General features: G+C 47.7%; 1 protein-coding gene across 2 annotated transcripts in view; it reads right to left on the reverse strand.

The window, feature by feature from the left end:
• Nucleotides 1–19,407, reverse strand: part of NRP2 (neuropilin 2) — a 214,894-nt gene that overhangs the window by 18,514 nt on the left and 176,973 nt on the right. The window contains exon 16 of one of the 2 annotated variants that reach the window (XM_035137744.3): nucleotides 13,260–16,394. The exons of the other annotated variant lie outside the window; for it this stretch is intronic. Within the exon in view, the coding sequence (XP_034993635.3) occupies nucleotides 16,114–16,394 (281 nt within the window). The 3' untranslated portion in view covers nucleotides 13,260–16,113. Of the gene's footprint in view, nucleotides 1–13,259; nucleotides 16,395–19,407 lie in introns of those variants that run through there. 2 annotated transcript variants of the gene reach the window in all.

The raw sequence follows: 19,407 nt of genomic DNA on the forward strand, positions 1-19,407 counted from the left end.
AAACCGAGGTTCCACTGTAAGACATTAAGTGCAGTATTGTTGCTGCTACATGCCTGGAACAGACTGCTGCTGGAACAGAAGATTTCCCCTTCCTTTCTTTCCTACAGCAACCCTCTGTGCACCCTCAAAATCTGCAGCCACAACACACACACACACTCGCTCCAGGGGCTGCAGGGGGTAGGAAGGGAAATTCTACGCATTATATATAACCTATAAGCTGAAACAACACATGTATTTTGATCAAATTCAGTTAATATTTCAAAACATATGACAAGGTTAGGAAACAAAATTGAGGGGGGGGGAAATGTAATCAATATTATGGTTTTTTTGGGTGGGGGGAGGTAGGGGGCTCCCTAAACATTTCATGAATTACAGCTGTTGAACGTTCACTGTCTGGGCAATAACGATAAAGCTATTAATTAAGTGATGTCTTATGAAATGGCTGCTTTCCTGCTTCTCCCAGCCTTTCTCGAATCACTGGAAGGATCATTTATAAATCTTGAAAGGGGGAGGCTGCATTTTAATCGATGCCCAGGTACATTTCGCATAGCAGCTGAAAATGGCTGGGAAAATCAGAAGAGAGAGATAATGGGATTTGCATTGAGAGTGCTACAGGTAGAAGGCTTTAAAACATCCATCTGAGAGCCAGAGAAAGGACGTGCACAGCCGCTGTGCTGACCTCTCTAGATGATTTACCCGAGATTAGGCTGAAATCATAAGACAAAACCAGCATGGTTTATAGCAAGAAAGGTTGATCGCCTCTGACCTCTGGCACAGGATAATTTGACTCAGGCAGGCACCCGTGTATTCAAAACCAACAAGGTCAGGGGAAATGAAAAGAATGAGGTCTATTGGCTCTCCCAGTATTTCCCCCTCTTTAATAAAGGTGCTCTGCTTTTGAACTCTCCTATCACATAGATGGCTTTTCTGATTAATCAAAAGTACAGAAATGTGCCTCTGGGCATGCATAGCTGCCAAGTACCCCGTTTTTCCTGGGAAACCCCCATTTTTACTTACCTTTTCCCGGTGGTACCCCGTATCACTTCATCTCCCGTTTTTCTCCGTTATTTTCTCCTGCCGGCGGCCATTTTTTTTCTTTCTGATTTGCCCTTCTATGGGCACCAAAAATGGCCGCCGCTGGCTTCAAAAGTCTACGCATGTCCGGAAGTGCATAGACCCGACTTCCGGTATCGGCGGCGGCCATTTTTGGTGCCCTTAGATGGGCGGAGCGACATCGGAAGTTGCGTCGACACACTTCCTGACATGTGTACAAGCGACTTGTGAAGCCGGCGGCGGCCATTTTTGGTGCCCATAGAAGGGCAAAGCGACACCGGAAGTTACGTTGACGCAACTTCCGGTGTCACACAGCTGCCGGTCGCGGATTCTGCAGTCCGGGACTTGGAAGGTAAGGGCATGAGATTGTCTCTTCTGCCCTTGCCACCCTGCAGCAAACCCACATGCCATTCCCTGCATGGCAGCTTTCTGCAGCATAGTTTATTTAAAGCAAACAGCACGGCATGCCCTTCTCTGCCACGAAAATGTCGTTAGGTGCTTCTTAAGCCCCTGAATTAACAGTCCCTTTCTCTGTATCTGCCTTAAGTGTAGTATGAGAGAGGGCCGGGAGTAACTTTCTTTGTCCAGGGTGCATGTGTTCCAAACATCATAATTTTATTATTTGTACCCCGTCCAGCGGATTGGGTTGCCCCAGCATATACAAAACCATAGGAAAACATTAAAAACTGCCTTCAGGTGTCTTCTAAAGGTTGTATAGCAACTTATCTGCTTGACATCTGATGGGAGGGTGTTCCACAGTGGCGGGCGCCACTACCAATAAGGCCCTTTGCCTGGTTCCCTGTCCCTTCGCTTCTCACAGTGAGGGAACAGCCAGAAGGCCCTTGGAGCTGGAGCTCAGTGTCTGGGCTGGACGATGGGGGTGGAGACGCTCCTTCAGGTATCATCATAGCTCTGCACTGCACAGTGGAGTGGCAACCAAAATCCATCAGGGGGACTGGGATGGAGTCCAGACACTAGTGTACCAGTTGTGGCCTAGTGCAGTGGCAGATTTAGTACGGTGTGGGTGGTTCCTTTGGACGAGGTGGCGAGCCAAGGGGGCACCAAATGGTGAATATGCATAACTGTGATGATCCGTTTGGGGGTGTCAAATTTTGGCCTTGCACAGGGTGCCATATTGCAAAACACAGGGCCGTCTTAAGCGCCCCTGGCGCCGTGGTGCGCCGGATCTCTCCGGTGCCCTCCCGCCCCGTTTCCCAGCGCGGTGGGCGGGTGGGCGCAGCGTGGCTGCCACAGGCGCTGCTGCGCGGCGGGCGGGCAGGCACAGCGCGATCTCTCCGGCGCCCTCCCGCCCCGTTTCCCAGCGCGGTGGGCAGGTGGGTGCAGTGCGGCTGCCACAGGCGCAGCTGCATGGCGGACCGGCGGACCAGCGGGCGGGCGCAGCTCGCGGTGCCCTCCTGGCAGGCCAGCGCCGTGGTGCCCTGCGCCACCCAGCCTAGCTGTAGGGCCGGCCCTGGCAAAACAAACAAACAAACAAACAAACAAACAAACAAACATCAAAGCCCGCCCCTGGCCCAGTGGGGCAGGACCCCCTTGCTCAATTGTGTGAGTTGCTGTATTGGTGAAGCTCAGCGATGATGACTTTTATTTGATTATTCCAGCACAGACTGAGAGAATGAGTCAAAAAACAAATATCCCAGGCCCTCTGTTCAAGCTCTGGCTGCTGAACAGGCTGGGTTTAGTCACCCTCACGCGATGCCTTGCAACATGCCCTGCCCATTGGAGAAAAACCTTATACTGTATATATATATATGTGGCCATAATGTGCCGCAGAATGCAGAAGCAGCCGTAAAGGAGGCTGGCTGCAGTGCCCTTGAGCAGACACCAGTGACTCCAGGGGCTGACAGAAACATGCACACAGCGCTGCATCTTCTTCTAGCATTTGGACACAAAAATGCAGAGAAGCTGCTGCACAGTTCTGGGAAGCCTATGAGAGCCTTTTAAAGCCATGCAATTACCTTAATAAAATATAGCAGGGTGTTCTCGAGATTAATGGCCGAAAGAACAGTGATTTACAGCGGAGCCTCAAGCCAAGACTATTTTGCATTAGCAGGGAAATGGGCGAAGGGAGTGTTTGGCACCAGCCTTGCGCCAGAAATGCAAGGGACTCTTGTCATCTCCCAAGAGAAGCCTCAGAAAGAAAGAAAAAAGATTGCAGAAAATTATTCTGCATTTAAGGGCAGAGGAGGAAGGGGAAAGCTGATACAGCACAATTAGCTTTCCAAACATGCTTATTACAGATGATGTATGTATTTTGTCGGTGTGCATCAGAGTTTAGAGGGAGGGGCATACAGGTCTTAGCCTGAAATAATTATTTTTACATTGAGGGGTGGGGAGACAAAGAGAAATGACTTCTGCCAATTCCAGCTTTGGGTTGCTGTGAGACGTTCCTCGTTTTGGATGGAAGGGAATTAGTTTACAAAACCCCCCACATAAGCACAGAGGCTACCATTTACTCAAGAGCAGCCCTATGGCTAGGGGAGACGACTGGAAATCTGCTTCTCTAGCTTGCACCTCCCTCCTTTCATTCCAAGGAGCTTGTGAGTCCATTTGGGGCTACCTTCACAACAAACTTGTGCGTAGACGCAGCTCAACACATTTGATGCCTGAGGGCAGAACATGCAAAAGGCCCTCCTTTTCCTCCCTCCAATTCCAGGAAAATCAAAATATTAAATTAAATAACTCGTACACATGCTGCTATTTATAGCAAGCTTCTGGCAGAAAGCCGCCTCACTTTTGTCAAATGGTAGAGCTCACCCTGCCTGTGACGCTGGAGGGAGGGGAGTTACCTGTCAGGTGCTGCTGGGATCTATGGTCAGCTGCCCCGTGTGGCGGGCCATTGAACTGCAAGTTGCAGCCATCAAGCCCTGGACTGACTCCACCTGCCAAGGCTCACCCCCTTGGGTCCTATAAGAGGGCTTTCTGCTCCAGTGAACCTTTCCTCAAGCAACACGGTCTTCCTGGTCTCTGGCGTATTCTTGCATCCTTGGTTTTGCTCAGTCCTGCCTCTTGCTCCAGTCCAGATTAGTTGCTTGCCCAATGGCTCATGGCTCTCTGCAGATAGCTGCCCACGCCCAGCCCTGTCTCGATCTCAGCACCATTTCATGGACTCAGCGGCAGGGTTGAAATTTAAAGCCTAGTTCTCCAAAGTCCATGTCTGACATTCTATCCATTATTCCTCGCAGTTTTCTCCGAGAGCGATGGGTCAATTTCGGTTTCTTGATTTTGGTTTCTCGTTTTCCCACTCTTAAGTTCAGTATTTGACATTTCCACAACATATCATAAGTCCCCCCCTCACCCCCCAAAAGGTCTTCATGAAACTTCATCGGCTTTATAGTGTGAATTTTGCTGAATAAGCTCACTTCTGTAAGCAATTTTACCTAATGCATGCATTTTTTTTTTGCCAAGCCGTTTCCCCTAATGTGATGCGTTTTAATGTTTTTTTTTTCCACCAACAGATGCGTTCTCATGCACACTTTCCCCTAGCACATGCATCTTTGCGCACAATACCTGGCCGAAGATCTGCACTGCAAAATTCAGGCATCATACGGAACAATGACTATGTGTCTGTTTGCATATTGTTTCATACAGTAAGGTAGGTTCCCCTTTCTATGTCAACTAGGCCAAAGATTTCTCCCTATTCCTACTCTCTGAATGCCTGGAATGAATTGCAACCACACACAGAGATATTGTGTAATTCTCCTGTTGCACAGGCTTAGCATTCAGTACAGCCAGATCAATGACAACCAGCTTTCTTTTTGCAAACTCTTTTGAGTTTATATAAGGGCTAAAAAAAGAAAAAGAAAACCTCTTGCCAAATTTAAATGTTTAAATGAACCCAGCCAAGCTGAAATGTTTTGGACAGAGCTTCATACAAAAACAAAATCTTCTGGTGTCAGCCTGACAACCTCTGGGTTGTGCTACATACTGAGAACTTCCACATGAGATTGACGGTCTCTCGGTCTCTATACAGTCGTACTTCGGTTCAGAACGGATTCTGTTCGGCTTCCGAGGTATGACTGTACCGCATAGCTGCCAAGTTCCAGCCTGAGAAATAAGGGACTGGACCGGAAGTAGCAGACTGGAAGTCACGCTGCAGCCATTTTGGAACTGGGCAAAGCAGCATCAAAAATTGCTTCTGAGCATGCTCCACCCAATTCCAAAATGGCCGCCGCGCCAGAATAAACTGGGGAGAAACAAAAAAATCCGTTTTTTCGGCTGGGGACAGCCGGAAAAATGGGGGTTTCCCGGGGAATACGGGAGACTTGGCAGCTATGCTGTCCAGTATATATAATCCACCTGAGCTTTGGACACAGGATGGCACCAACTCACAAATAAGTTAGAATGTGGACAAAGAAGAAGCCCTGCTGGTTTCTGGGTGGCAAGGATGGGGAACCTCAGGCCCACAGGCAAAATATGGACCTCTTTCTCTCTCTCTCTGGCCCCTGGAAATCTCTTCAGGCCGCACCCAGAAGATATTATTTGGCATCACAAGGAACTGCTGATTGGCTGAGACTGCCCCACTTCCCCCTGGGTCCTTTTGCACCTGCCCTCCTCTCCCATCTGCTGGAGCAAGAACTCCCATTTGGCCTCAAGTCAGGAGAAGGGAAAGGTGGATGGAAGACTTGGGAAGGAGCAGGGCCCAGACGCCAGGGCTCAATCTGGTACATTTGGCACCTGTACTTTGAGATAGCATGTCCCTTCCAGGCTGAAAATGGCCGGAGGAGGCCAGCTCACAGGTTGGGAGCTATCCTTGCAGCATCTAAGCTTGCTTGGGGTGCTCCAACCTAGATGCCTCCACAGGTTCTGTCAGCTCATTGTATTAAAGAGAGTACTCCACCCTCTTCCCTTCCTTTGTAGACTGTAAATGTTAAAGGATGGGGAACCTCAGGCCCACAGGCAAAGAGCTGACAGTAAGAGCTGTTCGACAGTGGAATTTGCTGCCAAGAAGTGTGGTGGAGTCTCCTTCTTTGGAGGTCTTTAAGCAGAGGCTTGACGGCCATATGTCAAGAATGCTTTGATGGTGTTTCCTGCTTGGCAGGGGGTTGGACTGGATGGCCCTTGTGGTCTCTTCCAGCTCTATGATTCTATGAAAAGGATTACAGATACCTGAAACATTAATGAAGCTAAACCCGTGCATCATGAAAAACATATGGCCTTGTTTTATTTTAAATCTGCCATGTGTTAAAATTTGATTTTGATTCCAGCACATTCTTATTAAGAAAAGGGGGGAAGACACCACTTGAAGTTAAATGCTGATAATTCAGTCCCACCACCTCTCTTCCAAGCGGAAGCTCTTCATCTTTTTATCCTCTCCTACGTGGAAAGCATTTTGCAGCCAAGAATGTTGCCGTTTAAAAATTACAGCTGCTTGAAGTCTGACCCTAACAACCCACTTGCCATTCTGACTTCTAACACTTGCCCGTCAGAATTCCTCTAACTGCTCATATTTGTTCCTCGGGGCTGCCTCCATCTCCAGAGTAATCAATCAAGTTCTTTTGGTGAATCCATCTAATATGCCTGAAGGCAGCGGGATTATGAAAATTGATACCCACTGAGAACATGACCATTTTTGTTCTCCATTAGCGCTTTACCCAGATTATAAGACAATATGAAAGATGAAAAGCTAATTGCTCTAATGAACTGATTCATTTCATTGAACACAGAGTGGGTGGGTAGGAGGGGAAAGTAGATTTTTAAGACTTGCAAAAGGCTTTTAAATGCTGAAGGCTTGATAGGAATGACCTGGGTGCTTTCAGCTCATTCAGGCAATTTATTTAATATGACTTTTTCAACAATTATTCATCGGCCAGTGCTAAGATGCAACTCAACGGCAGTTTCCTTGCTAAACTGGGAAGTATGGCATACGGTGTCTGTAAAAAGCGAAGTGCAGATTTCTTAATTAGTTGTGCAGATTCTGCTAATTCCCACCAGCTGTGTTAACCAGTGTTTTTTTGGTGGTACATGAGTAGAGGGGGGGGCTGTCAACATATACGATACCCCCACCCCACCCCTTTTATTGAGAAGCATCCCTCTTAATCTGATAAGTTTGTTGCCTTTGTAAAAACAGTCATCTGCTTTGAAATAGGTAAATTTATGTGAACTCAATTCTCTTCTAAATAAAAAGTGACCCTAATCAATCCACAGCCCTAGACAAATAGCGCAGATTTGCATAAAGGTAGACAACACATCCCGAGGAGCACAGAATCAAATGGCTACACTAGGAGCGAGGAACCTTTGACCATCCGGAGATGGTGCTGGACTACAACTCCCATCATCCTTGACCATTGGCTACACTGGCTGGGGATAATGGGAGTTGTAGTCCAGCAACATCTTGAGGACCACTTTACCCCCACCCCAGGGCTAGACAGCATGCCATGGATGTGATCTATTCAAGTCCTTTACCCTAAGAAAAGGATCCTTCACAAATTCAATATGCATTTGTGCAAATTGGTCAAAGGCCTGGAAACGATGCCTTATGAGGAACGGCTTAGGGAGCTGGGTATGTTTAGCCTGGAGAAGAGAAGGTTAAGGGGTGATATGATAGCCACGTTCAAATATATGAAAGGATGTCATATGGAGGAGGGAGAAAGATTGTTTTCTGCTGCTCCAGAGAAGCAGACACGGAGCAATGGATTCAAACTTCAAGAAAGAAGATTCCACCTAAACATTAGGAAGAACTTCCTGACAGTAAGAGCTGTTCGGCAGTGGAATTTGCTACCAAGGAGTGTGGTGGAGTCTCCTTCTTTGGAGGTCTTTAAGCAGAGGCTCGACAGGCATATGTCAAGAATGCTTTGATGGTGTTTCCTGCTTGGCAGGGGGTTGGACTGGATGGCCCTTGTGGTCTCTTCCAACTCTTTGATTCTATGAATCATTCTGGTCCCCATTGCTGTCAGGGTCAGCACAGTGCAAGGAACAGTTTCTCAAAATTGGGGCTCCATTTCTACACATAATTCATTTAGGGCTATGCAGATTTGTAACGGCTGAGGCTAAGCTATTCCACCCCCTCCACCCCAAAAAGGCACCTGACAATGGGCAAGCTAGCCAGACACACATCCTAATTTGCAAAGGTTTTTTCCAAATGTGCTTTTTGAATGGCAGCTTCTTGCCTTGTTTTGCTGTAGCTGAGCTATCTCGAACCCTCTGGGACGTTTTGAAATGATGTGTCTCGTCTCCCGGGTACGCTCTCCTGAGAAATCTGGCATAATCACATTCAGTAACTGAACACTTTAGCAGAATCCCAAATGAATCGTATGAGTTGGCTCAGCTGATCAAGATGATTATGTTCCTAACAAGCACTGACAGAAAGGAAAATCTGGGAGTGGTGAGCTATCACAGAGGCTTGAATCTTATGCATAAATGGGGTTTGATCCTTGTCTGAGATTAGTCAGCAGAGCACCACAGAGAAGACTTATGACCAGGGTTTAGTCTTCAACTTGGAACCCAACCCCATCCCAGATGGATGGATGCTAGATGTAGTTACTCACTAGTGAGGAGAAAACATCCTGCATATGGCTAGAGCAGTTCTTTTTCACCATTTGTGTCATTTCAGTGACACAACACTGGAAATCAGGATCTGGGTAATAAGCGTTAGCAATCTTGTGGCTTAAATTAAGCCGTGTTGTTGTTGTTGTTGTTGTTGTTGTTGTTGTTGTTGTTGTTGTTGTTGTTGTTTTTAAAAAAACAAGGATCTAGCCATTTGTCAGTGTGTGTTTCTTCAAATTAAGGGTCCTACAAAATATCAGCACCAATTCTCCATCCCAAAATTTGTTGTGGGGCGGGTATGTGTGTCTTACCTTCCAAGTCCCGGACTGCAGAATCCGGGACCGGCAGCCGTGTGACACCAGAAGTTGCGTCGACGTAACTTCCGGTGTCGCTTTGCCCTTCTATGGGCACCAAAAATGGCCGCCGACACCAGAAGTCGTGTCTACGCACTTCTGGTCATGCGTAGGTGCGACTTTTGAAGCCGACGGCGGCTATTTTTTGTGCCCATAGAAGGGCAAATCAGGGGAAAAAATGGCCACCGGCAGGAGAAAATAACGGAGAAAAACGGGAGACGAAGTGATACAGGGGACCACCGGGAAAAGGTAAGTAAAAACGGGGGGTTCCCGGGGAAAACGGGGTACTTGGCAGCTATGGTGTGTGTGTGGCTTTCTTACAGCTGTTTCCAGCTTTCGCCAAGCTCTGCCAGGAGCTGATATTGGAGTAAACGTTGACCTTCTCTACATCTAAAAATCAGACCTATTTTCTGCCACCATTTGGCTCACCAGATCTCAGAACACATAAAAAAGGAACATTGTCAGATCTTCAAGTTTGGGCTGATTAGTAACTATGGACTATGGACATGACTAGTAAAATTTACCGGGGTGGGGGTGGGGTGGAGGACAAGTGTCGTACCCCAGATCACCTTCTGTGAGCAGTATGTGTGCTGTAACAAAAACAAACAAACACCTTACCCACACAAGTTGATCTTGGGTATTATGCGTGCTCCTTCCTTCTCGGATAGATTGCTCACATTGAGTAGACTATTTGTGTGAATTGATATACAGAAGTGATATACGAACTGGCCCAAGAGACAGGGTTCTGTATGGTGTCTCAAACTGGAATTAGTTGTGACCAGATTTCAGTGCTACTGAGGGAGCCCATCTGATGAAGGAATCGCAGCCTAGACAGCATTGGAAGGCTCATCGGCTAACTCAGCAGCTAGTCAGGTCATCCAGTGGACCAACGCAGCTCTAAAATGGGTGGTTGACTTTTTGGGGCCTGGGGCATAGCTGCCAAGTCTCCCGTATTCCCCGGGAAATCCCCGTTTTTCCAGCTGTTCCTAGCTGAAAAAACAGATTCCCCCCCCCCGGTTTATTCTGGCGCGACGGCCATTTTGGAACTGGGCGGAGCATGCTCAGAAGCGACTTTTGATGCTGCTCTGCCCAGCTCCAAAATGGCTGCAGTGCGACTTATGGCGTGGCGACCATTTTGGAACTGGGCAAAGCAGCATCAAAAGTCACTTCTGAGCATGCTCCGCCCAGTTCCAAAATGGCGGCAGCGCTACGTCCGGTCTGCTACTTCCGCCCGGTCCCTTATTTCTCCGACAGCAACTTGGCAGGTTTGGCCTGGGGGCAGCTCTCCAAAAGCCACGTGCTGCTGATGGATGTGGCGAACACACACACACACACATTCAGACACATAACTTAACTAGGCAGAGACATGCAAACTCAGATAGTCTCTGCCAATCAGAAGAGGGGCAGGGGGTGGGGACTTCCTGCACACCAGGCTTTGCTATGCATGGAAAAGCCTTCCACTTACCTTGCAAAGGAACCTCTTCTCCCTCTGACGCAGTGCCAATGGAGGGTACAAGCGCTTAGGAAACAGGATGGAGTGTCCCCTTCTGAGCACTTCTGCTTCCTTCTTCATAACTTCTTGCTATGGGCTGCTGGACTGGACTGCAAGTGATGCGCAGCCAACAGCAAGCCAAGGCAAGACATGTTGCACGATGTTCAATTAGGGCAGGTGTGGGCAGCCTTTGCCCCTGCCAGCTGATGGCGCTGAACTACAACTCCCATCAGTCCCTAGCAGCTTGGACAATGTGCAGGGAAGATGGGAGTTGCAGTTCGGCAACATCTGGAGGGCCAAAGGTTTCCCTCAACTGAATTAAACATTCAGTGGGGAGAGGAGAAGAGAGAAGCCACAGCAGCACTTTTATGTTATACCATCTAATTATACTCTAAGATTCCTGAGGTAGAACAAAGGAAAAACTAAGGGAAGTGGGCCAGCACAGACAATGCCAGGCGGGCTGTTTCCTCCCCATACACACACCAGCAACTTTAGATCTTCCCATACAGTAAGCCCACAACTTACGTGGGGGTTACGTTCCATGGATCTCGCCTAAAGCCAACATTACGTATAGTCCGTTGGGTTCAATGGTGGGCGGGATTGGGCCAAAGTCAATTTTTCCCAGAAAGCCGCCCTCTTTTAAAGTATTTTTTTTTTTGCCATCTGCATCATTTGTGGGTTTGCTTCATCCATAAAAATATGAAGCGGCAGAGCTAGATGGACCAAAGGTTTGACTCAATACAATCACATGGTGTGATCCCCATGTGCTTCTGCAGAGCCTCTGAGCCAGGCATCCCCAAACTGTGGCCCTCCAGATGTTTTGGCCTACAACTCCCATGATCCCTAGCTAACAGGACCAGTGGTCAGGGATGATGGGGATTGTAGTCCAAAACATCTGAAGGGCCGAAGTTTGGGGATGCCTGCTCTGAGCTTCTGCAGATCAGCTGAAGACAGGCATGGGTAACACAACTCTAGATTGCCCTTAGCTCTGTCAACGAGTTACTCTTATGTGTAGTTATGGGGGAAGCAGCATCCTTGTCCTTGATGTTCAGGCTGCATATACACCACGCATTTAAAGCGTATTTACATCCCCCCTCCCAAAAGAATCACGGGAATTGCATTTACCCCTCAGCAGCCTTAACAAACTAGTTTCCAGTATTATTTGATGACACACTCAAGATCAATTCTGTGTGAGTGTCTGGAGGCGGTTGGAGGATGGATGGCGGCTAACAGATTTTGAATCCTGACAAGACAGAAGTACTGTGTGGGGGGGGGGGGGACAGGAGGCGGGCAGGTGTGGAGGACTCCCTGGTCCTGAATGGGGTAACTGTGCCCCTGAAAGACCAGGTGCGCAGCCTGGGAGTCATTTTAGACTCACAGCTGTCCGTGGAGGTGCAGGTCAACTCTGTGTCCAAGGCAGCTGTTTATCAGCTCCATCTGGTACGCAGGCTGAGTCCCTACCTGCCCACTGACTGTCTCTCCAGAGTGGTGCATGCTCTAGTTATCTCTCGCTTGGACTACTGCAATGCGCTCTATGTGGGGCTACCTTTGAAGGTGACCCGGAAACTACAACTAACCCAGAATGCGGCAGCTAGACTCGGAGCGGCCGCCGAGACCACATAACACCGTTCCTGAAAGAACTACATCGGCTCCCAGTACGTTTCCGAGCACAATTAAAAGTGTTGGTGCTGACCTTTAAAGCCCTAAATGGCCTCGGTCCAGTATACCTGAAGGAGCGCCTCCACCCCCATCGTTCTGCCAGGACACTGAGGTCCAGCACCGAGGGCCTTCTGGCGGTTCCCTTGTTGCGAGAAGCCAAGTTGCAGGGAACCAGGCAGAGGGCCTTCTCGGTAGTGGCGCCCGCCCTGTGGAATGCCCTCCCACCAGAGGTCAAAGAGAACAACAATTACCAGACCTTCAGAAGGCATCTCAAGGCAGCCCTGTTTAGGGAAGCTTTTAATGTTTGATGGATTTCTGTATTTTAATGTTTTGTTGGAAGCCACCCAGAGTGGCTGGGGGAACCCGGCCAGATGGGCGGGGTATAAATAATAAATTATTATTATTATTATTATTATTATTATTATTATTATTATTAAACAGCTACCCCACCGCCGACTTGAGTCATTCTCTGCATTCATAACCAAGAGCGGGATTCAAATTTTCCAATGTCCACTCAACATTTGCCAGGATGACCAAAGTATCCAGTCTTTCAAAGCATGACTATGGGTTATGTGGTGGCTGTGGTCTACTCTAGTGAGATGAAATCGGGGGCTGTTTGCTTTATTCCTGGGATAACAGCAGCATAATCTTCAGCAAAAAAAAGTGCAGTGGTGATATAATCCAACTCCCCCCACCCTTCCTTCACTTCAAATCAGTGGCTTTAATGTATTAAGATTTAAGCCTCGAATTTCAAAGTGGAGGTGATCAAAGTGTTTTAATGTCAAGTCCTCCTGGAGAGGCGAGGGCTTCATAACCTTCCATATTTCCCCACCTGGGTGATGGAAATCCATAGCCTCACATTCCAGCGATCTTTAGTCATCTTGCCTTGCATTTCTATGTTTTCTGTTCTTGTTCAGTCCACAATAACTTCAGTCAGTTTTCCCCAGTCTCCAATCTCACACCTACCATTTGACCAGCTGGTTCCGACCCCCCCTCCCTTTGATTACCCCCTCTCTCCTGGGTGAAACACACCGATAAGGATCTACCCTGAAAGAATAGATCTAAAGACCCCCTAGGCAACACACACACACACACACACACACACACACACACACACACACACATTTGGAAACGCATTTTCGTTCAGACACACTGTTCTTACGATCCGAAAGGGAGAAGGGGGACAAAAACCAGATATATGTATAAAAAATACCATCATTTTATTACATTCCACACAGTACATTGTCAAGAATTTCAAAATTCCACAAGATATTTTCACACACAGGCAACTGGGTGATGTTGACAATGTCACAGCTGTTAAGGGGGAGGGAGTGAAAAGTGGCAGTAAAAATCACGGGAGGGTGGCAGGGCAGTCTTTGGCGAATATCTAAAAATGGGATCTCTCAATCGGGTTAAAACACACCCAGGCTGACTGAGCAATTTTGAACTATTGTGAAATCTGGAATACAACTGGAGGTATTTACACTTGACTGCTGTTGGGGGTGGGGAGATCGGGAAAATCAGTGGGAGGGAAAGTTTACATTTTTCTCGTTTTGTTTTATTTTTTTATCCCACCTTTCCTTCCAAAGGAGCCCAGGGTGCCAAATTCACTTTGGAGATTTCCTATCACACGTACCAGGGATACAGAAATTAAGGTACTTACTAACATCATTTACTTCCACACTGGAAGATGTTCTCTTGGGACCCACAAGAACGAACAAATCACATCTCAAGAGGTGGCTTCTGCTTATCTCCTGGCATAAGATGAAGTCAAGGTATCTCTCCCCCCCCCAAAAAATATATATATTCTGTGATCTGGGACAGGTGATCGCTTTGCTCTCACAAATCCCTTCTTTCAAGATGCAGTTTATAAGCACACACGCTCCTTTCCCCAATCCCACCCCCATATACACTCTGCACTTTAAAGAACAATTTCCCCAATAAACAGCACTGTGTGGCATTTTAAACCAGCTAAGCAAGCATCTGGGCAGAGTAAATTTGCTACATGCACTTGAGCATGCTACCTGAATAACACAGAGTGGAAGGATGTGACATAGACATCCCTAGATAAAAGTGTTCCTTTTGGGGAACTGGCAAAGAATATCCACTTGCTTTCATGACCCATGCCAACCCTGTGGGGTTCAACCCATTGGGAGTTTGTCCCGCACGGTTATATCAGGGACAGGTCTCGGGGTCGGTCCACACTTCCATTGTCCGGTGCCTAGAAAGCATGAGGCAAGCGGAAGTGTGCACCGGCCCCAAGACACGGGGCTGAGTGGTTTCCCCCTTGCCCGGTCCTCTCCCAGGGAAAACCACTCTTTAAATCAGAAGAAATATGTGGAAAACCTGATTGCTGTTTGCTCTGAGTGAGCGCCAAAGAGCAGTTTTCCCCAGGGGGAACAGCAAGACAAGAGGAAACCTGGATATGCCCCCAATGATTTTAGTAGGGCTTCCATAAGAGGCACATCAATGGAAAGCACTCCTGGACTTTCACCCCCAGTATTACAATGCTACTACTCTCGTCTGAATTCTCACATGAGGGAGAAATGGCGGACGGGAACTTTAAGAAGGATATAGCAAGTAGTAATGGCTGGATTTTTTTTAAGCAAACAAAGTGTTAAGTGGAGATGTATTTTGCCAGAAAATATGTCAGATTTAACCGTTCCAACCACCTTTGTGTGTTATCACTTGATAAATCTATATAAGGCATTTCCATTGCATTACTTCAGAGCAAAATCAATAGATAGAGGCTCCATTATACCATCTTCTTGAAAGATGCAGAGATAGTTGGGTTTTAGCAGGCCCTATTCTTGGGGCTTTGGTTGATAGGTGTCATTACCAACATCTTAAGAAGCAACATGGCCACGAAAGTAAATTGTGTCAGGCAGCCATTTATGTCAACATGGAGAGAGAAAACAAGAGGGCAAAGCGTTCTTTGTGTCTTTTTTTCAAAATTACCAGTAAAAACATAACGGTGGCATTTCCTTGCTCTCACAAAAAAAGAAAAGAAAGCATCACCAAGAGTGAGGTTTACCTATAAAATAAAATAAACCTCAGATTCAAGGAGCTATAGCATTTTTTTTTCAAAACCTTACATCTATTGGCATCTATGCGTCTCTCTAAGGCTGGGTTTAACAGATAAACTGAACATTCATTACAAGCTTCTCTCTTTTTTAATAAGGCAACTTGAAAAATATTTGTTTTGTTGAGGGATTAATTCCACTACCAAAACGATGGCTATGTTTTTGTGATTTCTGGGGGGGTGAGGGAACCCTATAAGACCTTGAAGTTGACCGTCTCCAAGCCTTTCTCTGTTCTCCCCCATCATGCACTGTGGCGTTTTGTTCGCCCTATCTTTAGGCTTGCCATTTAAATTTTTTCCACGGGCCCAGCCTCCCCCCCCCAAAAAATCAGGATGAACCTGCTGACATTTTCATTAAGGATATCAAATGTAAACCCAGCCAGAGCTAGATAAGGCAACATAAAGCATCGTTCACTTCTCCTAGTAAACAAATCAGTGTATCTGTCCTCAAAAAGGTGTTCCGGGCCTTTCACAAGGCAGGGCAGGGGGGAAAAAGCACCCCCTTGTGAAGGTCACAGCGGCACAAGCAAGTCCCAAAGGACCTTTTCGAAATAGCCATCCAGCCAATTCCCCACACACATGCACACTTACATACATAGATAGATAAGAGATAATACAAGCACACACAACTTGACTCTGGCATACCCCTCCTGATTCGCTACTGAGTTTTCTTGCAAGTTGTCTACCGGGGACAAAAAAAACAACCAAGTCCTTGAGAAACGAAATAAAAGGAGCATCCACTTTCAAAGAGACCGGGCTGGGGTGGGGGGGAGGCAAGTCTCCTCTCGCGATCCACGATGCAGCAATATCATTTTTAAGAGTTTTGTCAAAAGAACCAAGGGGGAAGATGTCTATAGAGTTCACAGGTATGCTGGGTGAGGAGGAAAAGTGCAAAATTGAGGCAACGTCTCTGAAAGTCTTTTTTAAAAAGTTTTTGTTTTTGTTTTTAATTGTGTTTCCTGGCTCCGCTCTCAGCAATGCGAACTGCGGTCTCGCTCTAGTTTTATCGTTAAGGTGGGTTCCACCGCCAGTGGGGCCCCGCTGGCATAGTGGGAGGTTTTGTAGCTGATGGCGTGATCGCTCTTCTTGGCCGCATAGCGGAAGCGGTGGTAGTGGAGCACAAGGGCCAGCACGACGGAGACCACCACCAGAACAGCACCTCCGGCGGCCATAACGTAATACCAGTAGGCTGGGATGGGCTGCACTGACACCGTGTCCACTGTGGGCTCGTTCCCTGGCAGAAGGGTGCCCCCTGGGGGAGAGACAGAAGAACGTTGCTAGGTGGCATGCCTGCAGGCTCATCAAAGCACACACACACACATATATATACATGCGTTTCAGAGTTCTCAGCAACTTAAATAAAAGGTCTGCATGACCGAGCTTTCCCCTGGGTGGGGACGTAATTTGGATTTTTGACAAGCAGGCAATTTAAAGCATTTCATTAATTAGGCTTGGGAAGAGGAGGAGGTGGGGGGAAGAGGATGTAAATGTTGTTCGTAGCCATTATATTTGGAAGGAACAGCTTCCGCACACCGCCCCCTGCCCCCCCCCCCGCCACTGCCTTGCGCTCCCTACCACAACCACCCACAATCAGCTCCGTCTTGTTTCAGCGTGGCACTTGTTTGTCAAGCAATGACAAAACACGTCACGTTTGTTAAAACAAGTGACAAGAGTTTAATTGCCAAGTACGAAGGAGGTTGTGACAGGATCACAGAAGAGATTCTGGAGATGAAAAACACGCTTCGTTCCTATTTTTTTGGGGGGGGGGAGCGGAAAAGGAATCTGAAGGCAAGATTCTGCCCTTCCGCAAGTCATCAAGCTTCAGAGACCCAGAATTTTTAAGGCCATCCCCACTGCAATCCTATCTTCCATAATTCGGGCATGGCTTTCCAAATCACAGCTAAACCAGGACCTCTGGGCAGAAGTAAGACACACTGTATTCAGTGAAGTTTACTCCCCAGTAAGTAATGCTTATGGTAACAGTCTCAACACTGCAATTCTTTTCCTTCCTACTCAGAAGTGAGACCTGTTGAATTCAATAAGATTCACTCCCAGGTGACTGTAAATAGGTTTGCAACCTGTGTGTCTGTGTGTATGTGTTACTAATGACAACTTCATATTTAACAACTACAGTGGTGCCTCGCTTAACGAATGCCCTGCTTAACGAAATTTCCGCTTAACGAAAGGTTTTTTCTAGTGGAGGTTGCCTCGCTAGACGAATTCGTTTTACGAAAAATTCGTCTAGCGAATCGCGGTTTCCCATAGGAATGCATCGAAATTCAATTAATGCGTTCCTATGGGCAAAAAAAATATTCAATGCATTCCTATGGGATTCACTAGACGAATTTTTCGTTATAAGAAAAGACCCGTGGAACGAATTAAATTCGTCTAGCGAGGCAACACTGTACAGCAAGCTAAAAATTCAGGCTCTCCTGGAATCCCTGTATTTCCAATGTTTACGGTTTTTTGACCCCATCCAAATTGGGTCTTGAGGACCAGAAGAGATGCGAAGAGGCCAATCACAATGACTTATTCCCAGGTCTTCCCCATTCAGGTATAAAGCAGTGAATAAAAAAGCTCCTATGAGAAGCAGGTAAGCAGGACCTAAGAGCACCCTCCCCCCTTGCGACAGTGGAGGCAGAACGCAGCCATCATGGCTAGCAGCCACTGATAGTCATACTCTTCATGAATTTGTCTAATCCTCTTTCAAAGCCATCCAGTTTGGTAGCCATCTCTATGCACTGTGTGGAGAAGGACTTTCTTTTGCCTGTCCTGAATCTTCCAACATCCAGCTTTATTGGATGGCCCAGAGTTCTAGCACAGGGGTCCCCAGACTTACCCAGCTTTGGGCCGGTGCCCGCCGCGCCGATCGTGCGGCAGGCCGGAGGGCGGGGGAGTGCGCGCCCGTGCGCATGTGCGCACACACTTACTGGCGCGGTGGCGTGCTTCCAGGTCGGAAAAATCGCTGGAAATCACCCGGAAGTGCACCGGAAATGACCTCTTCTGGGTCGGGAGATGCCCATACGCATGCGCACAAACGATTTTTGGCGCTTTTTTCCCGATCTGGAAGCGCGCTGCCGTGCTGCACGCCGTTACAGCGGGCGGCGGCAGCGGCAGCAGGGGTTGCTGCGGGGCGGATTGGGAGGCCAATTGGGCTGCATCTGGCCCGCGGGCTGTAGTTTGGGGACCCTTGTTCCAGCAGTATGAGAGAGAAAATATTCTCTACCCACTTTACTCACCCCATCACATCTTCTTTTCTCTAAACTAAAAAAACCCCAAATATTGTAGCCTCTCTCCTCATAGGGCAGTTGCTCTACCCCCTTGGTTCCATATTGAGTTATTCAGAAAGCTGCATGCTTCAGGTGCTATATTTTGCATGGAATGCAGAGATGCAAGGAAAACATGCCTAGCGTTGTTGCTGGGAAGCCCCACGAGTCCCCACCCAGACCCCCTTGCCCGTAGGATCAGCAGCAGGGTGCAAACATCATGGCGGGGGAACTGTTTCTCTACCTTTGAGCATATTCATTTAAGGGTGCAGGCAAGAGATAAGAAGTCAAGATTATATTGCCTTGGGTCCAAAGGATCTGCCCAATCTAAGAGGACTCCACAACTGGGTCACTCTCTCTGAGCGGGTGGGTCACTGGGCACCCCACACTCACTCTCTCCAATCATGGACGGGATGCACAAAATGGAGTCTTCCCTTCCATGGTTAGTTGCTGGGCTTCTGCAAGCAGACCTCTTAATCCAGCAACGGCAATGACTGCTGGAAACCAAATGTGCGTGCATTCTGTACATGCTCCGAATTTTACGAGGGGGGAAATAAAACGGGGAGGGCCGTGCATGGCTATGAACTCAGAAAAGAGAAGTTCCCCACAAACAACCCTACTGAAAAAACTCTTCCAGAAAAAGCTGCTCTCCTATGCGCCGTTACTCGGGAGTAAGCGCCATTGAACATAGGGGAACTTGCTTCTGAGGAAGCATGTGTTAGGATTCTGTTGCACAACACCAGCAATCAGTAATTCTTTTCAGTGTGGTCTATCTGCTCAGTGGGTTGGTTTCTGGTCCAGCTGTCTCAAATGCTGGGCCCCCAAATTTAAGTTTAAAACTATACCCCAGAGCACATGCTCCTCCAGAAACAGGGGGGGGGGAAAGCAGCCACTGAGACATTTGTAATGGAGAAGCAAGAAAGATTCGATTTGTAGCACAAATCCCCTTCTGGCGCGCGCAAGCTAGAAGCCACCATCTAAGCCATCAGCAATGACCTC

This window comes from Zootoca vivipara, chromosome 1 (assembly GCF_965207765.1).
Source record: "Zootoca vivipara chromosome 1, rZooViv2.hap1.1, whole genome shotgun sequence".
Lineage (NCBI taxonomy): Eukaryota > Metazoa > Chordata > Lepidosauria > Squamata > Lacertidae > Zootoca > Zootoca vivipara.